The 21119-nt window shown below is 47.2% G+C and overlaps 1 protein-coding gene across 1 annotated transcript in view; it reads right to left on the reverse strand.

The window, feature by feature from the left end:
* Positions 1-21119, reverse strand: part of bace2 (beta-secretase 2) — a 70910-nt gene that overhangs the window by 31635 nt on the left and 18156 nt on the right. Inside the window, exons 3-5 of the mRNA XM_078408777.1 lie at positions 9670-9886; positions 7345-7482; positions 4126-4260 (exon numbers count right to left, since the gene is read on the reverse strand). Of these exons, the coding sequence (XP_078264903.1) occupies positions 4126-4260; positions 7345-7482; positions 9670-9886 (490 nt within the window). The remainder of the gene's footprint in view (positions 1-4125; positions 4261-7344; positions 7483-9669; positions 9887-21119) is intronic.

Here is a 21119-nt window from a genome sequence, read left to right on the forward strand (position 1 = left end):
GGGGAAGGTGCTATCGATATTGGAGGCCAAACTAAAGAAGTCAATGGTACTCTTATTCCCCCCTCCATTCGTTTCATCATCATCATATACATACAGCCGGAAACAGGCCCTTTCGGCCCTCCAAGTCCGTGCCGCCCAGCGATCCCCGTATATTAACACTATCCTACACCCACTAGGGACAATTTTTACATTTACCCAGCCAATTAACCTACATACCTGTACGTCTTTGGAGTGTGGGAGGAAACCGAAGATCTCGGAGAAAACCCACGCAGGTCACGGGGAGAACGTACAAACTCCTTACAGTGCAGCACCCGTAGTCAGGATCGAACCTGAGTCTCCGGCGCTGCATTCGCTGTAAAGCAGCAACTCTACCGCTGCGCTACCGTGCCGCCCTGATGAAACATACCCAAATCGGGGTGTAATATTGCACATTGGGGTGGCTGCTCTTCACGGTTAAGTCTTCAGCAAGACAACAACTATTCAACTGCAGGGGCACCACAATCAGATTTCACCTCATCAATAATTGCACAAGATTATTTGTCAGCTGGAGGAATGATGTAGCTGCCGTGTGTGAGGCCTTTTGCTGCGGACTCTACGTTTCCATCTCCCTCCATCCCGCCCTACGCCTCATCTCACAACAGAGTACTCCTGGTGTGGCCCAAGCAAGGAAATTCGCTGGGGCAAGACTGTCGTCTCTGCCCCCTCTCGCTGGCATGAGATGATCAGGGGTTTAAATGGCTTAAAAGGCAGACAGTGAGCTTGTAAGCATGGCTTTAATTAATGTGCGATTGGCCACAATAGATTGTACAATATATACAGGGCCCTAGTGAGACCGCACCTGGAGTACTGTGTGCAGTTTTGCTCTCCAAATTTGAGGAAGGACATTCTTGCTATTGAGGGCGTGCAGCGTAGTTTTACTAGGTTAATTCCCGGAATGGCGGGACTGTCATATGTTGAAAGACTGGAGCGACTAGGTTTGTATGCACTGGAATTTAGAAGGATGAGAGGGGATCTTATCGAAACGTATAAGATTGTTAAGGGGTTGGACACGTTAGAGGCAGGAAACATTTTCCCAATGTTGGGGGAGTCCAGAACCAGGGGCCACAGTTTAAGAATAAGGGGTAGGCCATTTAGAACAGAGATGAGGAAAAACTTTTTTAGTCAGAGAGTTGTGAATCTGTGGAATTCTCTGCCTCAGAGGGCAGTGGAGGCCATTTCTCTGAATACATTCAAGAGAAAGCTAGATAGAGCTCTTAAGGATAGCGGAGTCAGGGGGTATGGGGAGAAAGCAGGAATGGGGTACTGATTGAGAATGATCAGCCATGATCACATTGAATGGCGGTGCTGGCTCGAAGGGCCGAATGGCCTACTCCTGCACCTATTGTCTATTGTCTATTGAGATGAAACTTTCCCTCCTCTTTCAGGGAAACAATTATTGAAGATGAACACTGATAACAAGCTGCACCTTTGAAAACTAAAGGAAACTTGAGAAAGAAAAGCAACCACAGGAAAGTGGAAAAAAAACACACACAAGGAAACTTCAGGGGGGAAAAAACACACTTGCACAAAATGTGTTGTGAAGTGGTTCTTTTTGCTTCTCCACCCCTCAAAAAGGTACACAATCTGTTAACTTTTCCCCAAAGTTTTAAAATGTTTATAGGTTACACCACATATTTAGCCGAGTGGAAAAAGAGGTGTGATTTCACAATAAGAGTCCCATCATCTTCCTGTCCAGAAAGTCTCTGGAACTTGGTTTCATCCCTATCGCACCACTGAGCAATGCATCTGGCGACACTGTGGCACAACAGTAGAGTTGCTGCCTCACAGCTCCAAAGACCCTGTCTCGATCCTGACCTTGCATGCTGTCTGTGCGGAGTTTGCACGTTCTTCCCGTGAGTGTGTGGGTCTTCCCCGGGTGCTCTGGTTCCCTCTCCCTGCATTACAAATGTGTGCGGGTTTGTAGGCTAAATGGCTTCTTTAAATTGTTCCTAGTGTGTAGGATAGTGCTAGTGTACGGGGTGATTGGGTGGGTTGTTATCTTGAACTATCTCCAAGATAACATAAACGGGATGAAATGAAAAGGAACTGCAGATGCTCATTTTATTCCAAAAATAGACAAAATGCTGGAGTAAACCAACGGGTCAGACAGCATCTCTGGAGAATATTTTTATTCACAAAATGCTGGAGTAACTCAGCAGGTCAGGCAGCATCTACAATACGTCACCTACAACGGGACCCCACCACTGGCCATATCTTCCCATCCCCTCCCCTCTCTGCGTTCCGCAGAGACCGTTCCCTCCGTAACTCCCTGGTCCACTCGTCCCTTCCTACCCAAACCACCCCAACCCCGGGCACTTTCCCCTGCAACCGCACGAGATGCAATACGTGTCCCTTTACCTTCCCCCTCAACTCCATCCAAGGACCCAAACAGTCTTTCCAGGTGAGACAAAGGTTCACCTGCACCTCCTCCAACCTCATCTATTGGATCCGCTGCTCTAGATGTCAACTCATTTACATCGGCGAAACCAAGTGCAGGCTCAGCGATCGCTTCGCTGAACACCTGCGCTCGGTCCGCATTAACAAAACTGATCTCCCGGTGGCCGAGCACTTCAACTCCCCCTCCCATTCTGACCTTTCTGTCATGGGCCTCCTCCAGTGCCATAGCGAGGCCCACCGGAAATTGGAGGAACAGCACCTCATATTTCGCCTGGGCAGTTTGATGCCCAGTGGTATGAACGTCGACTTCTCCAACTTTAGATAGTCCCTCTGTCCCTCCCTTCCCCTCCCCCTTCCCAGTTCTCCCTGTCTTTACCTATATCCTTCCTTTGTCCCGCCCCCCTGACATCAGTCTGAAGAAGAGTCTCAACCCGAAACGTCACCCATTCCTTCTCTCCCGAGATGCTGCCTGACCTGCTGAGTTACTCCAGCATTTTGTGAATAAATCGATTTGTACCAGCATCTGCAGTTATTTTCTTATATCTCTGGAGAAGATGTTTGGTTGACGTTTCAGATCTGAAGAAGGGTCCCAACCCGAAACGTCACCTGTTGATTTTCCCCAGCGATGCTGCCTGACCCACTGAATTATACCAGCTTTTCATGTCAATCTAAACTAAATGGGTCTAGCTTAGGTGGGGCATCTTGGTCAGTATTGACAAGTTGTGCTCAAGGGCCAGTTTCCATGCTGTGTGACTCAATTACTATGACTCCATGTAGCATTATAAATGCAAGCTGTACATTTGGAAGTATTGCACTGATTACATCTCCATGCTAGAGATATAATCAATGAAAAAAGTAGACATTTCTAAATGGGGGATCTTTATCTTAAAACGAGAAATGCAACCTTAATAATGAGGTTATTAAACACTTACTTTACTACATTCTCAACAAACTGAATTCAAGTTCCTGTCATGTTAATGTGTGAGTGTGTAAACTCGTTGAAGTTATCAGTCTTAACATTTTCCTGAACTGATACATTCTGATACTTTGCTTCAGATTTAGACTTGGAAATAGGCCCTTCAGCCCACCAAGTCCATGCCAACCAGCGATCACTCCCTACACTAGTATTATACCACACACGAGGAATAATTTACAATTTTTACCAGAGCCAATTAACCTGCAAACCTGTACCTCTTTGGAACGTGGGAGAAAACCGGAGCACCCGGGGAAAACCCACACAGTTACAGGGAGAACGTACAAACTCCGTACAGACAGCACCCAGAACGGAGATGAGGAAAAACTTTTTCAGTCAGAGTTGTAAATCTGTGGAATTCTCTGCCTCAGAAGGCAGTGGAGGCCAATTCTCTGAATGCATTCAAGAGAGAGCTAGATAGAGCTCTTAAGGACAGCGGAGTCACGGGGTATGGGGAGAAGGCAGGAACGGGGTACTGATTTAGAATGATCAGCCATGATCACATTGAATGGTGGTGCTGGCTCGAAGGGCCGAATGGCCTACTCCTGCACCTATTGTCTTTTGTCACCCGTAGTCAGGATTGAACCTGGGTCTCTGGCACTGCAAGGCAGCAAATCTACCACTAGGTCGCCCCATGCCTTACCGATAGGAAAAGTGAGGCTCCGTGAGGCCTCACCTGTAGGAAAACCACACCTCTGTATTAATACCATGCTTACCTCTGTGCAGTCCAAGTTCAGATTTCGTCCTCCCACTTCCAGCTTAAGAACCTCGATTTGGTAGTACCATTCCTCTTTGATGGGGGTGTACCAGGTATCCCCTTGAGAAAGACTTGGTTCAATTCCACCCAAAATCTAAAAAAGAACAGGAAAAATAAACAATATTCAGCACTTTTTTTGGAAAGTAAACAATAATTAAAAGAGTGTATCAAGTCTTCTGTGATCGGCATGGACTGAGTGAGCTGTAAGGCCCGTTTACTTGCTGTATCTCTAAAGTCTACTCTGGGCAAAAGACTGCATTTACCCTGTCTTTTTCACTTGTGAGCTTATGCGTCTCCATAAGATGTGGAGGGGAAGCTGCTGTCAATGACGGAGACCAAACTAATGAAATTAATGGTACTCTTATTACCCCTCCATTCTTTTCTAATGGAGGATGGCACGGTGGTAGAGTTGCTGCCTTGCACCATTTACAGTGCCAGAGACCCAGGTTTTACTCTGGCTACAGGTCATTATCCGTACGGAGTTTGTACGTTCCCCCCGTGAGTTTTCTCCGAGAACTTTGGTTTCCTCCCATGCTCCAAAGACATACGCAGGTTGATTGGCTTGGTATTAAAAAAAGTTAATTGTTCCTAGTGTAGGATAGTGCGAATGTGCGGGGATCGCTGGTCGATGCAGACTCGGTGGGCCAAAGGGCCCGTTTCTGCGCTTTATCTCTAAACTAAACTAAAAGAAACAAATGCATATTGGGGTGCAGTATTGCACACTGGGCTGGCTGCTCTTCATGGTTAAGTCTTCAGCAAGTCAACAGCTCTTCAACTGCAGGAGCACCACAGTCAGATTTCACCTCATCGCTCACCAACGATTGCACATGATTATTTGTCAGCAGGGAGAACGATATAGATCTTTTGCTGCATACTCTACGTATCAAGGGCCTGTTTCCACGCTCTGTCGCTAAAGTGTACATCAGCCATGATCGAATGGAGGAGCAGAGTTGACGGGCCGAATGGCCCAACTCTGCTCCTATGTCTTCCTATGTCTTCTTGCATGGCATTTCCAATGGGTGCTCTAGTTTCCTCCCACCTCGTAAAGATGCGGTAGGTTAAACTGTTAGTCGTTCCTTAATTGTGGGCAACTGGCATAACAAATAACAGACAATTGAGAGGGAAGTTGGCGGGCCACAGAGAAATGAGACGACTGGAACTGATATGAGCCAGCAGGGACCAGATGTGCCGATAGGCATCATTCTACGTTACAATACGTAGTTGGTCACTGTAGACCAGGTCAGAAATAAATGGTGGATTTCCTCTCCAGAATGCCATTAGGGAGGCAAGTAGTTTCATGGTCTGCGTATTCCAAGTTCAATGACACAAATTTAAATTCTGTGGATGCTCAGTTTAGTTTTATTGTCACGTGTACCGAGGTACAGTGAAAAGCTTTTGTTGCGCGCTATCCAGCCAGCGGAAAGACAGTACATGATTACAATTGGACCATGACATGACAATACAATCAGCTGCTGTGGGATCTGAACTCCTGTTCCCAACCCACAGTAGAAACCTCTGGACAACTGTTTAGTTCATCCAGTTGTTTGTGGCTTACAGGTTTGTAGCCGTCTAGTTTATCGTCACGTGCACCGAGGTACAGTGAAAAGCTTTTGTTGCGTGCTAACCAGTCAGAAGAAAGACAGTACATGATTACAATCAACGCATTTACAGTGTGTAGATACGTGATGAGGGAATGACGTTTAGTGCAAGGTAAAGCCAGCAAAGTCCGATCAAAGATAGTCCGAGGGTCATCAAAGAGGTAGATAGTGGTTCAGCACTGCTCTCTGGTTCTCTGCTCTCAGGCTGTTCTGCTTGCTATTGCCTCACTGCCAGATACACATTCACCCAGGGCAGCTCAATCTATTGTTGCTGGCGCTCTCTGCAATAGAGTGGGAACAACACTACAACTCTATTCCTTGGAGCGCAGGAGGATGAGGGGTGATTTCATAGAGGTGTACAAAATCATGAGAGGAATAGATGCACAGAATCTCTTGCCCAGAGTAGGGGAATCGAGGACCAGAGGACATAGGTTCGAGGTGAAGGGGAAAAGATTGAATAGGAATCCGAGGGGGTAACTTTTTCACACAAAGGGTGGTGGGTGTATGGAACAAGCTGCCAGAGGAGGTAGTTGAGGCTGGGACTAGCCCAACGTTTAAGAAACAGTTAGACACGTACATGGATAGGACAAGTTTGGAGGGATAGGGTCCAAACGCAGGCAGGTGGGACTAGTGTAGCTGGGACACGTTGGCTGGTGTGGGACGAAGGGCCTGTTTCCACGCTGTGGAATTCACTCTATGACTCCATGACCCTAACACTTCACTACAACGCACGGTGGCGCAGTGGTAGAGTTGCTTCATCACAATGCTAGAGGCTCGGGTTCGATCCGCATTGTGCTGAGTCGGCACGTTCTCCCTGTTTACACCGTGGGTTTCCTGCTGCATTCCAAAGACGCGCAGTTACTTGGCTTCTGTAAATTGTTCCTGATGTGTAGGATACAAGTAAGGTAAGATAGACTAGTATACAGGCGAACAATGGCCGGCGTGGACTCGATGGGCTGAAGGGCCTGTTTCCAACCTGTATCTCTATACTTAACCTCCCTGTCTAATGCACACTGTCTAATTCGATCTTATCGAAACGTATAAGATTATTAAGGGGTTGGACACGTTAGAGGCAGAAAACATGTTCCCAATGTTGGGGGAGTCCAGAACAAGGGGCCACAGTTTAAGAATAAGGGGTAGGCCATTTAGAACGGAGATGAGGAAAAACTTTTTCAGTCAGAGTTGTGAATCTGTGGAATTCTCTGCCTCAGAAGGCAGTGGAGGCCAATTCTCTGAATGCATTCAAGAGAGAGCGAGATAGAGCTCTTAAGGATAGCGGAGTCAGTGGGTATGGGGAGAAGGCAGGAACGGGGTACTGATTGTGAATGATCAGCCATGATCACATTGAATGGCGGTACTGGCTCGAAGGGCCGAATGGCCTCCTCCTGCACCTATTGTCTATTGTCACTCAGCCAGGACATCTCGATCTTTTGTTATTGGTGCTCTCTGCAATACAGTGGGAATAACACGGTGCGACACTTTAGGAAGTCCCCGTGGTTTGGAGCACGTGGCTGTGCACACAACCAACGTCTTGCATTATGGAAAGGCAACCCCCCCCCCCCCCCACCCCCATCACTTACCAAGCTGCCTTGCACGGGCCTCGATTGCTCCTCCGTATTCAGAGACAGGCCCGCGCCACACATTTGAAGAGAGAATACGTCGGCAATCTCCAGCTGATTGACTAAGGAGTCAAAGAAAGGCTCGATGGAACTGGACGGCTGAAAAAGGAACAAACGCATAGCAATTGAATGGATCCCTGCTGGAAACAGCAACGCAAATGTCCCCCACCCTTTCACCTCCCCCATCCGCCACTAAAAGTCTGTTCACTGGCTTCACAGTTCGCAACCAGTCTGAAGAAGGGTCTCGACCCGAAACGTCACCCATTCCTTCTCTCCAGAGATGCTGCCTGCCCTGTCCCGCTGAGTTACTCCAGCCTTTTATGTCGATCTTCGGTTTAAACCAGCATCTGCAGTTCCTTTCTGCACACTGTGTATCCCTCTTGGGTTCCACCATCGAAGCGATTTATCGAAGTCGCTGCCTCAAAAAGGCGGCAGGCATCATCAGAGACACACTCTCTCCACTGGCTCCCAGTACGGTACAGAATCAACTTCAAGCTCCTCCTATCCACATACAAAGCCCTAAACGGGCTTGCCCTCACTATATCAAAAATCTGCTAACCTACCACTCTATCTCCAGGTCCCTCAGGTCGGCCGACTTGGGGCTATTCACTATCCCGCGGTCGAGGCTTAAGCTCAGGGGTGACTGCGCTTTTGCGGTTGCAGCTCCGAGACTGTGGAACAGCATCCCTCTCCCCATCAGAACTGCCCTCTCCATCGACTCCTTTAAGTCCAGGCTCAAAACCTATTTCTACTCCCTAGCGTTTGAGTGGGAAGATGGCGGCGCTGACCTAGCAGCTGCGGCTTACCTGCAGTCCATTTGTCTTTGTGTTTTCGTTGTTTTTGTTGTCTTAATTGTAGTTGTGATGTGGTGTTTTTGTGTTTTTGTACTATGTGTGTATGTGGGGGGGAGGGGGGGAACTGTAACATTGTAAATATGTGTCCCTTCCGAATGGAGACCCGACCTTTGTGTTCTGGGCCGTGTCTCCGTTCCTGCTGCGGCCTACCATCGGCCCAACTCCTGGAGCTGGCGGCCTCCAGGGCTCTGGTTCGCAGAGCCCGCGGACCAGACTCACCATCAGCGGAGCCGGCCGTTCTCGGAGGCTGCGGGAGCGGCTGCGACTCGCCTTAGGCTCGGGCCGCGTGGATGCCGACATCGGGAGCTCCGGCAGCGGCAGCGTGTTCGCCCGCCCCGGATCGCGGGGCTTGGGTCGGCCCGCCGCGGATATTTCACCGTCCGGCGCGGCCTGAAATAGGCCACGGAATTTTCTCTGCTCGGCGGGGGCTTCAATGTCGGGAGCCCCGACCGCCCCGACTTGCAGCGGGGCTTGGGTCGGCCCGTTGCGGACATTTCACCGTCCGGCGCAGCCTGGAACATGGCAACGACAACAGCCTGACCGCAGGAGAAGACGGCAGGGGAAGAGAAAAAGACATTCTGGCCTTCCATCACAGTGAGGAGGGGACTGGAGGAGACTCACTGTGATGGATGTTTCTTTTTGGGGGGTTTTGTGTTGGTTGGGGTTGTGTAATTTGCTTATTTTATTGCTCTTATTGTTGGACTGTGGGTGACGAAATTTCGTCCAAAAAACTTGTTTTTTGGATGACAAATAAAGATATCTTGAATCTTGAATCTTGAATCTTGAGGCCCTCTGAGGGGGCGCTGTGAACTGTTTATGTATGTGCTGTTATGTTTGTGTGCCATTGTATGTTCGTTTCTTAGTACCTGAACTGATGTACAGCACTTTGGTCAATGTGGGTTGTTTTTAAATGTGCTGTACAAATAAAATTGACTTGACTTGACACACCACCCTGGCCACACACTCATTTCACCCCTGCCATTGGGAAGAAGGTACAGGAGCCTGAAAACTGTAACGTCCAGGTTCAAGAACAGCTTCTTCCCTTCAGCCATCAGGCTGTTAAATACTGCAACCTCAAAATAAGCTCTGAACCACAATAGACTATTATTATTATTATTATTATTGCATTACTATTGTTTTTTTTTCCTGCTCCCCCCACTACCATCAGTTTGAAGAAGAGTCCCGATACAAAACATCACTTATCCGTTTTCTCCTGAGATGCTGCCTGACCCACTGAGTTACTCCAGCACTGTGCATCTACGTTAAGGGAATATCTTTTTTTTTTGGATAGAGATTTTCCCCCCCCCCCCCCAATAATTCCACTTTCTTTTCAATTATTCCGAGTTGGATTTCTTCAGAAAGGACAAACGAGGAGAAAAGATAACAGGAACAATAATTCTTTTCTTATCCATTAAAATATAAGCAAGCTTACTTTTGCTAGTTGTCTGTAGGCCAGACCGAGAATCCCCTGCCATTTAATTCCGGGCAAGAAGAAGTCTTCTGACTGTAGAATCGTGGCAATGTTGATCTTAACGGTGCCATTGAGACCTTTAGGCATGGTGATGACATCTGAGCCAAGTTTACCTTCCCAGCTCCCCTGGGTGTATCTTACCGTGACATCCAAGCTGAGGGGTTTGTAGGTGGTAGATCTGAGCAAGAAGAAAAAAAACAAAAAAACAGAGCTTTAGAAGGGTGGCACGGTGGCGCAGCGGTAGAGTTGCTGCTTTACAGCGCTGGAGACAGCGCGGGTTCGATCCCGACTTCGGGCGGTGCCTGTACGGAGTTGTACCTTCTCCCCGTGACCTGCGTGGGTTTTCTCCGAGATCTTCGGTTTCCTTCCAACACTCCAAAGACGTGCAGGTTTGTAGTTTAATTGGCTTAGTGTAAATGTAAATTGTCCCTAGTCCGTGTAGGATAGTGTTAGTGTGCGGGGATCGCTGGTCGGCGCGGACTCGGTGGGATGAAGTGAAGGGCCCGTTTCCACGCTGTATCTCTAAACTAAACCCTACGTACAGGCACCTCGCGTTTTACACGGGGGTTACATGATTGAAAAATAGCGTGTGATTCAAAAACACGTAATTAAATATATATGCGAAGGTGATGCCAGGAGTAAATGTGAGTGCGTTATTCCGAAAATACCAGCGCGTAAATCAAATTAAAAAGAAAAAGCACTGCATTTCAAAAACGCATAAATCCAACATGTATAATTTGTGAGGTGCTTGCATATGTAATTGAAACTCCTGGCCAGAACTCAATCAACACATGGTAGACACAAAATGCTGGAGTAACTCAGCGGGACAGGCAGCATCTCTGGGGAGAAGGAATGGGTGGCGTTTCGGGTCGAGACCCTTCTTCAGAATCAACGCATAATGTAATAACGTTATAGATGAAATTTCAAAATAAGCTACACCAAAATAAAATCAGTTTGGCTCAATGGTAGCACCGAGAGCTAGTTTTGTGTAAATACCACCTTCGTGACACAAATCACCTGCTCCAGTGGAGTAATGGAAGAGTCCAGTAGTTTCAGAGTTACCCTCGAGTGAACAAGAAACACCCCATGGCACTACCCCTGAGAATCCCCACAGAGAGGATTCACTGGTTTCAGTGGCATTCTACAGTAGACAAAATGAACTCGAGCAGAGTGTAGGGAGGGGTTGGTTATTGTTGCTTTATCTCCTAAGTTACCTGGATGAGAGCCCAAGTTAACAACCAATCCCTTGAGATTATTGGCCATTGCACAATGGGTACCTGATATCACCAAGTTCATAAGTCATCAGAGCAGAACTAGGTCCTTCGGCCCATTGAGTCTACGCCGCCATTCAATCATGGCTGGTCTATCTTTCCCTCTTGGCTCCATTCTCCCCGTGCCATTTGACATCCTTATTAATTGTCAATCTCCGCTTTAAAAATACCCAAAGACTTGGCCACCACAGACGTCAGAGGCAATAAATTCCATAGATTCACTGTCCTCTGACTAAATAAATTCCATAACACCACCTTCCTAAAGGTACGTCCATTTGTTCTAAGGCTGTGCCCTCTGGACTCTCCCACTACTGGAAGCATCCTCTCCAATGGCCATTCCCCCTTCTCCCCTTTCCCAAAGAGAATGAGGTAAAGAAGTGCGAAAACGCATACCTCCAGATTCAGGGATAGTTTCTTCCCAGCCTTTATCAGACAACTGAATCGTCCTACCAGCAGCTAAAGAGCAGTCCTGAGCTACTATCTACCCCATTGGAGACTCTCGGACTATCTTTGATTGGATTTTACCATGCACTAAACGGCAGTCACGTTATTCCCTTTACATCAATGTATCTGTACACTGTGGACGGCTCGATTGTAATCATGCATTGTCTTTCCGCTGACTGGTTAGCATGCAACAAAAGCTTTTCACTGCACCTCGGAACAGGGGACAAAAAAACAAAACTAAAATAAGGAAAGGTTTTGGTGGGATACGGACAAAATGTGGGCAAATGGCACTAGCCTAGATGAGCTAAGCTAGTCGGCCTGGTCGAGTTGGGCCGATGGGCCCGTTTCCATGTTGTCGGTCGCTTTGACTCCATTTCCTCCCATTTCCCAAAGACATACAGGTTGATAAATTAATAGTCCTCTGTAATTACTCCTGGCGTTAGTGGTTGAGGACAGAATCAGTGAGGACGTTGGAAAGAGGAAGTTAGTGGGAGTACAGGATGAAAATTGGATTAACGCATGTTTGATGGCCATTGCAGACATGGTGGGCTAACATGGGACACGTGGGCTGCATGAGTCTACACTGCCAGTCCCAAACCCAATACTATTTTAAGGTGCTATATATCTGTACACTGTGGATGCTATATATCTGTACACTGTGGATGGATGGCTTGATTGTAATGATGTATTGTCTTTCCGCTGACCGGATCGTCCGCAAGAGCTTATCGCTGTACCTCGGCACACGTGACAATGAACTAAACCTGGTCATGTGGACTCCCGAAGAGGTTCCCAGATACGCGTTACCCTTGGGTAGCAGGAGACAACATTACAAAGTGACCCCTTCCGTCCGGTTACTGCACAATCTTCACTTTGTTCTCTCAACGAGGACAGATTCGGAGTATTTCACGCCCCAGCAAGCAATACTTTTTCCAGGCTTGCTCGATAATTACCAGATATTAGACCTCCCGGGGAGTCTGGCAGACAGCCAGGAGCCATGGAAAGACAACTCTGAAGTTTAAAGCATTTAACAGGAGCGCAGAGTGGAAATGATTTGTCGTGCGCCAGAGCAATAAACACCAAAACCAAACGGGTCATTTTCATAATAAATAATTCACCGGGCGCCGCGCGATGCATCCACTGTTGTGAGTCTTGGCCATTTATCTAGTGAGGGCCTTGGGACATAAATAAACAAACGACGGAGCAGAAAGCAAGGTGGAGGAGAAAACACGAGGAAATAAAGCACAGTGCCAAGTGGGGCTCCAGTGATCAACGATACCTGATCCTTGCCACAGATCCAAACAATGATCATCGAAAATGAAAGAAAGCCCTTTCAGAATTTGAAAGACAACAAAGGCCATATTTTTAAGCATGTGTCGGCAGGAGCTGCAGATGCTGGTTTAAACCAAAGATAGACACAAAATGCTGGAGAAACTCAGTGGGACAGGCAGCATCTCTGGAGAGAAGGAATGGGCGACATTTTGGGTCGAGACCCTTCTTCAGATTGATATTTTTAAGCAAGCAAGCAGGAAGTATGCAAATTTAACAATATCAAGTAAATTGTAAAAAGATGGATCAAGGTGGCACAGCGGTAGAGTTGCTGCCTTACAGCGCCGTGAGACCCGGGTTCGATCCTGTCTATGGGTGCAGTCTGTACGGAGTTTGTCCGCTCTCCGTGTGACCGCGTGGGTTCTCTCCGGGTGCTCAGGTTCCCTCCCACACTCCCAAGACGGACAGGTTTGCAGGTTAATCGGCTTCAGTAAAAAGATTGTAAATTGTCCCTCGTGTGTTGGATAGAACTAGTGTACGGGTTACCACTGGTCATTGCGAACCCGTTGGGCCGAAGGGCCCCTTTCCACGCTGTGTCTGCAAACTAAACTATAACGACATTTGAAAGTATACAAAAGCCATTATTTTAAGCAAGCAGCAGGAAGAGTTAAATTTAACATGGTCGAGTAAATTATAATTAGATGAATCAATCAAGCTATTCAAATCCGGGCCTGAGTAATGACTCAGCACAGTTCATAAGACTGTGAATTCAGTCCCACACCAGGGAGTTAAATCTTTTGGTCTGAAGAAAGGTTCCAACCCAAACTGCCACCTGTTCCTTCTCTCCAGAGATGCTGCCTGACCCAGGGCTACTCCAGCATTTTGTGTCTATCGTTGGTATAAACTTGCATTTGCAGTTTCTTCCTACAACATTATAGTGAAATCTTAATTCTGGCTTCTGAGCTGTGGGCTGGGCGGAATTTTTTTTAAAAACCAAGTGCAGCATGTATAAATATTTTTAAGGCTCAGCTTGTGAAGGTATATTTTCTTTGGCGGAAAAAACCCCCAAATCACTAGTATTGTGGAAAATGCCATTTCCTTGTGATATTCGCCGGAACATCAGAGAGATCGAAACACAATTATTCAGAGACACGGCAGACAGGAAAAACATATTTATCTAAATGGGTGACGACTGACAATAGCTTGTTTATATATAACTCTTTTAATGTAGCACACAGCCACAGGCACTTCACAGTTTATCAAGCAAAACATGACAGTCACATACTGCGTTATGAGGAAACTCAATGACTGCACAACAGCCTGAGGTACAGAAGAGTTACTTAATAATGCAGGAATGTTTAGTGCCCAGATTCCAGAGCTTACTGGAAGGCGACAGTATTGTTACCAATGACTCAACGTCAATCCTGACTAAGGGTGCTGGCTGCACGGAGTTTGTACATTTGCCCTGTAACCACACTGGTTTTCCCTGGGTGCTCCGGTTTCCTCCCACATGCCAAAGACGTGCAGGTTTGTAGGTTACTTGGTTTCGGCAAAGTTGTGAAATTGTCCCCAGGGATTGTGCTAGTGTACGGGGATCGCTGGTTGGCGCGGACTCGGTGGGCCGAAGGGCCTGTTTCTGCGCTGTATCTCTAAAACTAAAATCAAAAGCCAAGCGTGAGACCTGGTAGAATGACAGAGCTTTAGAATTATTGAAGAGATGCAGGGCTGGAAGAGGCGATGGGGATGGTAAGTAACTGAAAGGTAAAAGCACAGATATCATGCAAGATTGAACAGATGAGAATGCAGAATAGAAGTGGCACCTTAGAACCCATACAGCGAAGGCCCATTTGCCCATAACGTCCAACATGATGTCCATGATGTCCAATTAAATTAATCTACTCTGCCTTTCTCTCCTCTCTCTTGTACAGCCCTCCATTTCTTGCCCACCTGGAAGCCTCTTAAATGCCACCTCCATATCTGCATCAAACACTATCCTTGGCAGCACGTTCCAGGCACAAGTCACTCAGTGTATTAAAAAAAAGCTTGCTCTGCACGTCTCATTTAAACTTTACCCCCTCTCCTCAAAGCTCTGCCAGTCCTTGACATTTCCATTCGGGGAAAATAGGTCCGACCGTCCACCTTAGCGGTCGGTGCCTCTCATCATTTCATCTACTTCTATCTGGTCTCTTCTCAGCCTCCGATGTTCCAGAGAAAACTATTCCAGCTCGTCCTCCTTCGAGCTAACAGATAAATAAAAGCGATTCTGTAAATGCTATGGTCTATACTTTGAATATCCCCCAGAAGTAATCGAAGGTGGAAAAGTGCAGCCAAGTGCAAGATCCTCAAGTAATCTGGCCATGTTGTGGAAACAACATCAAGGTCACAGTGAACTCAGGGAACACAATGCACCTCTCAGCCCCGGACATTATAAAGGCAGTAAAACCAAGCCTAACATTTTTCCATATGGCATCTTTTTTTTGTCAAGGACATCATAAGGATAGAATTACATTACACTTTGAATGGGACATGCTCGCAGCAGTGAATTAAAGAGTTCTTTAAAGTGAATTGGGTAGTCTTAGGCTGCAGAGAGATAGTGATGTTTAGTTTAGCTTAAGAAAATAACTGCAGATGCTGGTACAAATCGAAGGTATTTATTCACAAAATGCTGGAGTAACTCAGCAGGTCAGGCAGCAGGTTAGTTTAGCTTAGTTTAGAGATACAGTGCAGAAACATGTCCTTCGGCCCACCGAGTCCATGCCAACCACTATCCTACACTCACTGGGGACAATTTACAATTACACCAAGCCAATTAACCTGCAAACCTGTACGACTTTGCAGTGTGTGAGGAAACCGGAGATCCCGGAGAAAACCCACGCAGGTCACGGGGAGAATGTAGAAACTCCGTGCAGACAGCACCTGTGGCCGGGATCCAACCCGGGTCTCCGGCGCTGTAAGGCAGTGGGTCTACCGCTGCGCCACTCAGCCGCCCACGTGTCGATGAAATGTGCTGAAAAATGGCATCATTTAATCCTGAAAATATGCAAAGATTATGCATTTTTGGGAGCACTAATGAGGCGGGGACTGCTGTAGAACAGACGGATCTAGGAGTACAAATGCTTAGATCCTTGGGTGGCAATACAGTTAGATAACATAGTGGGAAGGAATATGGAATAATGGTCTTCATTAGTCAGGGCTTTGAATACAGAGTAGAGGGGTTGCACTTCAACATTACAAAAACTCGGTCAAAACACATCCAGAGTCAGTCCTGATCATCACGGGATAGGAAGGATGTAAAAGCACTGGGAGGAACAAGGTGGAGACTCACCAGGATGTTGGAATCACGCAAAGCCCGCCAGAACCTACCTGATCTCCCGGTTGCTGGACACTTTAATTCTCTTCCCATTCCTACACAGACCTTTGTGTCCTAGGTCTCCTCCATTGTCACAGTGAGGCTAAATGCAAATTGCAGGAACAGCGTCTCATATTTCACTTGGGCAGCTTACAGCCCAGTGGCATCACAAAATGCTGGAGTAACTCAGGCAGCATCTCTGGAGAGAAGGAATGGGTGACGTGTCGGGTCGAGACCCTTCTTCAGACGCCCATCCCTTCTCTCCAGAGATGCTGCCTGACCCGCTGAGTTACTCCAGCATTTTATGATACCTTCGATTTGTACCAGCACCTGCAGTTATTGTCCTACACTTACAGCCCAGTGGTATGAATATTGATTTCTCTCACTTCAGGTAGCCGGGGCATTCCCTCCCTCTCTATCCCTCCCCCACCCAAGTCACACTAGCTTCTCATTTTCACCCGACAAACACTTAACAACGACCCGTTTCCTTTATTTACTTTTTTGCATATCTTTCATTCATTGTTCTTTTATCTCTCCACATCACCGTCTATATCCCTCGTTTCCCTTATCCCTAACCAGTCTGAAGAAGGGTCTCGACCCGAAACGTCACCCATTCCTTCTCTGCGGAGATGCTGCCTGACCCGCTGAGTTACTCCAGCTTTTTGTGTCGATCTCACCAGGATGTTGCCTGGGGTGGAGCAGTTGCAGGGAGAGGCAGGAGAAACATAGAAACATAGAAAATAGGTGCAGGAGTAGGCCATTCGGCCCTTCGAGCCTGCACCGCCATTCAATATGATCATGGCTGATCATCCAGCTCAGTAACCTGTACCTGTCTTCTCTCCATACCCCTTGTTCCCTTTAGCCATAAGGGCCACATCTAACTCCCTCTTAAATATAGCCAATGAACTGGCCTCAACTACCTTCTGTGGCAGAGAATTCCACAGACTCACCACTCTCTGTGTGAAGAAATGTTTTCTCATCTCGGTCCTAAAAGACTTCCCCCTTATCCTTAAGCTGTGACCCCTGGTTCTGGACTTCCCCAACATCGGGAACAATCTTCCCGCATCTAGCCTCTCCAACCCCTTAAGAATTTTATATGTGGGGTTTTTTCTCACTGGAGTCTCCCTTTGTATCTATCTTCAGGTTTATAGATAAATTGGCTTCCGTAAAAAAATTGTAATATTTCCCTAGCGTGTAGGATCGTGTTTGCGTGATCGCTGGTCGGCGCGGACTCGGTGGGCCAAAGGGCCTGTTTCTACGCTGCACCTTAAAAGTCGAAATGAATTAAACATGTCGGGATCCATCTGCTCTTCGCATAATATTAAAATAAAGTGTGCAGGCAGGTGCAGCAAGTGCAGGTAAGATAGCAAACATCATCTTGCCATTTATCACAACAGGGCTGGGTTTATCAACTAGAGAAGCTTTGTTACAGTGATATTGGGTGTGGGCCGGGCCAGGCCATACCAGGAATACTGCACACAGTTCTGATTCTCTTATCTAATGAGACAAAGGAGATTCGCCAGACTGGCTTTGTGGAATGAGAAGATTTCAAGAGCGGCTGAACAGGTTGGCTGCACCCATTTCTGTTGACTCCATTTATACCTCACGCTACCTCGGCAAGGCCAGCATCATAATCAAGGACGAGTCGCATCTGGGCCGCTCCCTCCTCCCCTCTCCCATTGGGTCAAAGGTATAGAAGTGTGGAAACACACACCTCCAGATTCAGGGACAGTTTCTTCCCAGCAGTGCTGAAGTGCCATCTACCTCTTTGGTGACCCTCGGACTATCCTTAACCCTTTGTTGACCCTCAGACTTTGCTGGCTTTACCTTGCACTAAACGCGATTCCCTTATCATGTATCTATACACTGTGAATGGATCAGTCGTAATCACGTATTGTCTTTCTGCTGACTGGTTAGCGCGCAACAAAAGCTTTTCACTGGACCTCGGTACACGTGACAATAAACTAAACTGAACTGAACTGAATTGACGTTACAAGATCCCAAGGGTGGATGTGGACACGAGGAACTGCAGGTGCTGGTTTATAAAACAAGACCGTTCTGGAGTAACTCAGCGGGTCAGGCAATATCTTTGGATAAATGAAGCTTGGGGTCGGGATCCTTCTTCAGACGGATCACCCATCCATGTTCTCCAGAGAGTTGAGTCACCCACTGAGTTCCTCCAGCACTGGGGCTCACGTTGTGGACCTCCTCGTGGTGAGCCCTGTCAACTGACCTCAGTCAGGCGAACGACAACAAACTGAGACAGCAGAAGCAGAAATAACAACGAATGAACAGCAACAGCTTGCAGCTCAAATGCAACCCCAGTCGCTGCCGCTTGGCGCCAACCTCCGGAGCATGCGCCCTTCTTAGGGCGGGCACCTACGGATGCCGAACCGGATGGCATCACCCTGCTGCAGCTGAATGTGGAAGACCTCACCAAGGCAAAGACCACCGTCATTGAACATCTGCCACAGACCCACAAAGTCATTGCAATCCTTCTCCAAGAGACTAACTGGCTTCAGCGCCTGGAAAGCGTTACATAACTTCTGCTGCCTCAAACGCAAGAAGAAAAACTCCAGCACTTTGTGCCTTTTTCTTTTTCTAAACCAGCATCTGCAGTTCCTTGTTTCTCCACAGATGCTGCCCGGCCCACTGAGTTCCTCCAGCACTAATATTAGGATGGCATATCTCCTGGATAAATGAGCAATCTCATAAATTACTAATTAATTTAATTTAAATTCCCGGCCGAATGACCGGGAGTTGAACTCATGTCCCTCAGTCATCACCCTGAACCTCTGGATTGTTATTCCAGTAATATTTGCAGTACTGCTGTACCTCACAAGGTACTGGTGGGATTTTGGTTCAAATGTCTCATCCGCATTTGGAGTATTATGAGCAGTTTTGGGGCCCTATATCCCAGGAAGGGTGTACTGGCGTTGGAGAGGGTCCAGAGGAGGTTTACGAGAATGATCACAGGGATGATTGGGTTGACATATAACGAGCATTTGACGGCACTGGGCCTGTACTCACTAGAGTTTAGAAGGATGAAGGGGGAGACCTCATTGAAACTTACCGAATAGTGGAATGCCTGGATAGAGTAGATGGGGAGAGGACGTTTCCACTAGTGGGAGAGTGTAGGACCAGAGGACCTAGCCTCAGAATAAAAGGAGGTGAGGAGGAATTTCTTTAGTCAGAGGGTGGTGAATCTGTGGAATTCATTGCCACAGTAGGCTGTGGAGGCCAAGTCAATGGATATTGACAGCTACTTGATTAGTAAGGGTATCAGGGGTGACGGGGAGAAGGCAGGAGAATGGGGTTAAAGGGAAAGATAGATCAGCCATGATTGAATGGCAGAGTAGACTTGATGGGTCGAATGGGCAAATACTGCTCCTACCTATGAAAAGCTGGACATTGCATACAGAGCAGCAACTTCGATGTACAAAGGTTGGGTCATGGCCTGGATTTCGTCCATCGGTGTGTTACACGAGTCGATACTGCCAGTCCCAAACCCATTATTGTTTTGAAGGACAGATGCCTTTTACTAATGTTATATGGCAACACAAAGTACTGGAAATAATGAACAGAATGCCTGGCTGAAACGCCTACAGTGTTAACTGAACAATGCCCTGCACAAAATATCATCCCACTTTAGAGCAAAGAAACACATTATTTTCCTCCGCATAGGAAAAGATTTGAATCACAGTGTATCTCACTTGTTTAGTTTAGAAATACGGCATGGAAACAGGCCCTTCGGCTCATCGAATCCAAGCTGACCAACGATCATCTGTGCACTAGTTCTATCCTACACACGAGGGTCAATTTACAGCCAATAAATCTTGTAATTTACAGCCAATTCATCTTTTGCGTACAAAACTCGTACGTCTTTGGAGTGTGGGAGGAAACCGGAGCACCCGGAGAAAACCCACGCGGTCACAGGGAGAATGTACAAACTCTCCGTTCAGATAGCACCCATAGTCAGGATCTAACCCGGGCCTCTGGCGCCGCAAGGCAGCAAATCTACCGCTGCGCCACCGCGCCGCCCAAATTGTACATGTTTTCATTCCATTCTCTGGATAATGCCGCGCTGACATACGATTGATAATGTCTGCGTTTCCATGATTCATGAAAGGGAGAGGGTCAGGATGGGCAGCCCATTGCAGTGAACAATAGAGGTTCAAATGAGCATTCCGGACTCATATTTGTCTGGTTTTGCAACGCATATTTACAGGTTTCTCTAATTTCAAGTAACCCTTACATTCCCTCTCTCTCCGTCCCTCCCCCACCGAGTCGTCCTACTAGTTTCACTGCCGTCCTGCTTAGTTTAACTGCTTGTGTACTATACGATAGAACTTTATTTATCCCAGGAGGGAAAATGGTATCTACTTGGTGTCAACTTTTCCCACAGCCAACAATGGACCATTGTGGGCTCTGCCTTTCCTTGATCACCGTTGCTGGTTTTGATTTGTTCCTTTCGTACCTTTTGTTCTTTGTACCTTTCCAGACCTCAAGTCCCTCTCTCCCCTGGCTCTCAGTCTCAGTCTGAAGAAGGGTCTCGACCCGAAAAAGTCTCCCGTTCCTTTTCCCCAGAGATGTTGCGCGTCCCACCGAGTTTCCACCAGCATTTTGTGTCCATCTCCCGAAAACTGAGGCAGGCTTAAAATTGGAGACCACTTAACATTTCCAGAATGGATGCCCGCTAAGAAATGCAGCAACGAGTTCATCGTACAGTGTCCTCATTACAGGCTTGCACCATACAGCGAATGTCTTTGCACACGGAGTTAATGAATTCTCATCAATCTTTTGATTGCTGACAGCTCTGTGGAAATCCCTATCTCCTTAGACCCACTAGCTTAATTTATTTTTGGCTCATGCACAGCTTTAATTTTGAAACGCTGTAGGACTGAAATGTACAATTAAAGCTCCATCCAAAAAGAATTAGACATTTTAACGATTCGAGGCCAGATTCTAACCCTTGGCACTAACGAGAGATGGGGAGCGAGAGGGCGGTGTTTAAGGGTATGTAGGTAATTAAAGTGGGTGGGTAATTTCTGTAGTGTTCCTGGCTGCTTGGCGTGTTCTGC

The sequence above is a fragment of the Rhinoraja longicauda genome, chromosome 12 (genome assembly GCF_053455715.1).
Source record: "Rhinoraja longicauda isolate Sanriku21f chromosome 12, sRhiLon1.1, whole genome shotgun sequence".
NCBI classification, from domain to species: Eukaryota; Metazoa; Chordata; class Chondrichthyes; order Rajiformes; family Arhynchobatidae; genus Rhinoraja; species Rhinoraja longicauda.